At 43.0% G+C, this 3,822-nt stretch overlaps 1 protein-coding gene across 1 annotated transcript in view; it reads left to right on the plus strand.

Annotated features, from left to right (window-relative positions):
- LOC142722371 (gastrula zinc finger protein XlCGF66.1-like) overlaps positions 1 to 3,594 on the plus strand; it is a 32,600-nt gene extending 29,006 nt beyond the window's left edge. Inside the window, exon 4 of the mRNA XM_075848875.1 lies at positions 3,358 to 3,594. Within this exon, the coding sequence (XP_075704990.1) occupies positions 3,358 to 3,404 (47 nt within the window). The 3' untranslated portion in view covers positions 3,405 to 3,594. The remainder of the gene's footprint in view (positions 1 to 3,357) is intronic.
- Positions 3,595 to 3,822: the final 228 nt, after the last annotated feature.

Below are 3,822 nucleotides of genomic sequence, written 5' to 3' on the forward strand. Positions count from 1 at the left end.
TTCAGTACAATACAGCAGAGAGTGTGAAGAATCTAACAGATCAACATAAGAAACCACCAAACTCTATGACCCCATCTATGACCGTTAGGGATGCACGATGCCTCGAAACTTCCATACTGTTTCGATACCGTTATGTCATGTATTTCGATACTTGGCTGTGCGGCCGCACAGCTCAGTATAGTAACACATGAATGTATGAGAGCGGGGCTCCGGCTGTGTGATAGTCATTGCCCGGCTCCTGAGTCATGACGAGTGCGCGGGGTCAGGATGATGCGATGCGGCCAGCGCTGTACTAATGATTGCCGGCACTGAAGACAGAACATGGCGGGCGCGCTGCAAAACACCCCCATGTTCTGTCTTCAGTGCCTGCACCGCCGCTTATTATAGTGCAGCGCCGGCCGCATCACCTCATGCTGACCGCGCTCTCACTTATGTCAGGAGCGGGGCAATGGTTGTATTACGCATCCACAGCCCCCCTCTATAACGGCGGAGATCAGAGAAACCTCTCATCTCCGCTGCTATTCCCCTGAATGCTGCGATCACAGCGGACTGCAGCATTCAGGAGAAAGGGAGATGCCCCTTGGATCGCATCGCAGGAATCCCTGTGACGCGATTGAGGGACATACCATATATGGGCAGACAGCCCAGGGTCCATTGAAGGACCCCAGGGCTGTCCTACCATATTTCCTGTTGTTAGGGCATATTGAGGTATGTCCTAACAGCTGCCTGTGTACTATCAGTGCACAGGCTAATATACTGGTATGTAGATATATGCCTGTGTACTATCAGTATACAGATATCTGCCTGTGTACTATCAGTATATAGATATTTGCCTGTGTATTATCAGTGTATAGATATATGCCTGTGTACTATCAGTGTATAGATATATGCCTGTGTGCTATCAGTATATAGATATATGCCTGTGTGCTATCAGTATATAGATATATGCCTGTGTACTATCAGTATATAGATATATGCCTGTGTGCTATCAGTATATAGATATATGCCTGTGTACTATCAGTGTATAGATATATGCCTGTGTACTATCAGTATATAGATATATGCCTGTGTGCTATCAGTATATAGATATATGCCTGTGTGCTATCAGTATATAGATATATGCCTGTGTGCTATCAGTATATAGATATATGCCTGTGTGCTATCAGTATATAGATATATGCCTGTGTACTATCAGTATATAGATATATGCCTGTGTGCTATCAGTATATAGATATATGCCTGTGTACTATCAGTGTATAGATATATTGCTGTGTACTATCAGTATATAGATATATGCCTGTGTACTATCAGTATATAGATATATGCCTGTGTACTATCAGTATATAGATATACGCCTGTGTACTATCAGTATATAGATATATGCCTGTGTACTATCAGTATATAGATGTATGCCTGTGTGCTATCAGTATATAGATATATGCCTGTGTACTATCAGTATATAGATATATTGCTGTGTACTATCAGTATATAGATATATGCCTGTGTACTATCAGTATATAGATATATGCCTGTGTACTATCATTATATAGATATATGCCTGTGTGCTATCAGTATATAGATATATGCCTGTGTGCTATCAGTATATAGATATATTGCTGTGTACTATCAGTATATAGATATATGCCTGTGTACTATCATTATATAGATATATGCCTGTGTGCTATCATTATATAGATATATGCCTGTGTGCTATCAGTATATAGATATATTGCTGTGTACTATCAGTATATAGATATATGCCTGTGTATTATCAGTATATATTTCTGTCACTTATTATTGTGGGGCGCGAGGTGTGATGATGAATTTAACCTCCATGTACCTCAGTAATAGTAATTAACCCCATCATGTACCTCACACATTAACCCATTATGACGGAGAAACATGATGGGGTTAATTACTATTAATGAGGTACATGGAGGTTACATTCATCATCGCACCTCGCGTCTCACATCAGAAAACGGAAGAACTTTTTTATTATTTTTTATTACTGTTGGTAAAGTATCGTTTTGGTATCAAAATCGCAATACTACACGAAGTATCGGTATCGGAGTCCAAATTCTGGTATCGTGACATCCCTAATGACCGCAGGACCGAAAAGCTCCGCACCCCCCTATATAGATCTGGTATACGGCTCAGCTTCATCTACCTGATGATTCTCTGGCACATTGTGATTTTCCTCTGGACAGTCCTGGGAATACAGAGGACTGGGACATCTCTCTGGCGGATTTCTCCTACTGGATCCATCTGTAGGAAACACACAGGGACTGAATACATGACTACTGTATATCTGTCTATATATCAGACACTTCTCTCTACACTTCTATGTTTACTGATCAGAGCCGGAATTACAATGTTGAGGTCCTCACTACCGGTGTCGATGTTCCTGCACCTTGTAAGCCGCCGGCCTAAAGTAGACTGTGCCCTACCAGAGCGAACGGCGGGGCGTAACTGGCTCCCTGCTCCACCATAGTATTTACCTGTATCTGCCTTCTGTGGACGCGGATACACATGAAAGTGGCGGGACACAGGACGCCTCTATTTAGTTACCTGCAACCAAAAATGGTCTGGGTGTCACTTGCTTATTAGCCTCTTAAAGGCTGTGTACACCTCTGTAGGCAATATTTTCTATACATATTAATTAACCCCTTCACGACATGGCTATATACTTTCCAACTCCTGATGCCCTGGGCAGGTGTCACATAAATAAATATTGGCAGAATGGAACAGGGTTGTACTTTCCTGTCCGCCGGCTCTCTCCACAAGTGCCGGCACATCTCCCCCTTAGTTTAATCAAACTTATGCCAAACCCCTGCAGATAGCACCTCATTCCCTGTAGATAGCGCCACTGAAGCTCCCTCTAGGAGCGGAATCATTTGCCAGAGCGTTGCCGTCAACTTGGCTGGAAATTGTGCTTCTAGAGGGAGCCCCTGACGTCTCTGTCCATATATGGACAGTGATGTCAGGGACTCCTCTCGGAGTGGAATCCATGGCCTATTTTTGACCTGTTTAAGAGAACCATTTCTCAAATCTGACGTGTTACTTTAAGGGTATGTGCACACGGGGCTGATAAGATGCAGATTTTCTGCAAAGTATTTAATTGCGAGAAAATCTGCAGCGTATTACAGTAGTAGCAATGAGGATGAGATTTTAACAAATCTCATCTACACGTCGCGCCAAAAATGAGTTTTGGACGTTCCGCCGTGTTTACGCCATGTGGAGACGTATCATAAGTGGGAATAAGATTTTACTTATCCAAGACATTGTGAGATTGTTTTTTCGGAACACGTTGTACTTTATATTAGAGGTAAATTTAGCTCCATACATTCTGTGTTACAGTTACTAAGGATGAAAAAAGACACAAGTCCATCAAGACCAACCTATAATCCGACCGTGTTGATCCAGAGGAAGATAAAACCCCCATGAGGTGGATGACAATTGTCTCATTAGGGGAAAACTCCTCCCCGGTTCCAAATCTGGAAATCAGAATAAATCCCTGGATCAGCGTCCCATCTCCAGAATCTAGTGCCCATAACTTGTAATATTAAAGAGAACCTCCGATTATACTGACATTATATAGGAAACTATTATACTGCCGGAGTGTGCCGATAATGGTCTTTCTACATGACTTGTATTACCAGGTTTACTTCTGACTACAGCACAGACTGCCCATAGTCCTCGCTGCCGGCTGCCCATAACTCTGCATTAGGAGACAGCGCGTCCTGCCCGTCTTCATGGCTCCCGTATCCAGAACGGCCGCCAGCGCTGTACAATGTAATGTGACCTGTAATGCAGAGTTATGAG

The sequence above is a fragment of the Rhinoderma darwinii genome, unplaced genomic scaffold (assembly GCF_050947455.1).
Source record: "Rhinoderma darwinii isolate aRhiDar2 unplaced genomic scaffold, aRhiDar2.hap1 Scaffold_534, whole genome shotgun sequence".
NCBI lineage: Eukaryota > Metazoa > Chordata > Amphibia > Anura > Rhinodermatidae > Rhinoderma > Rhinoderma darwinii.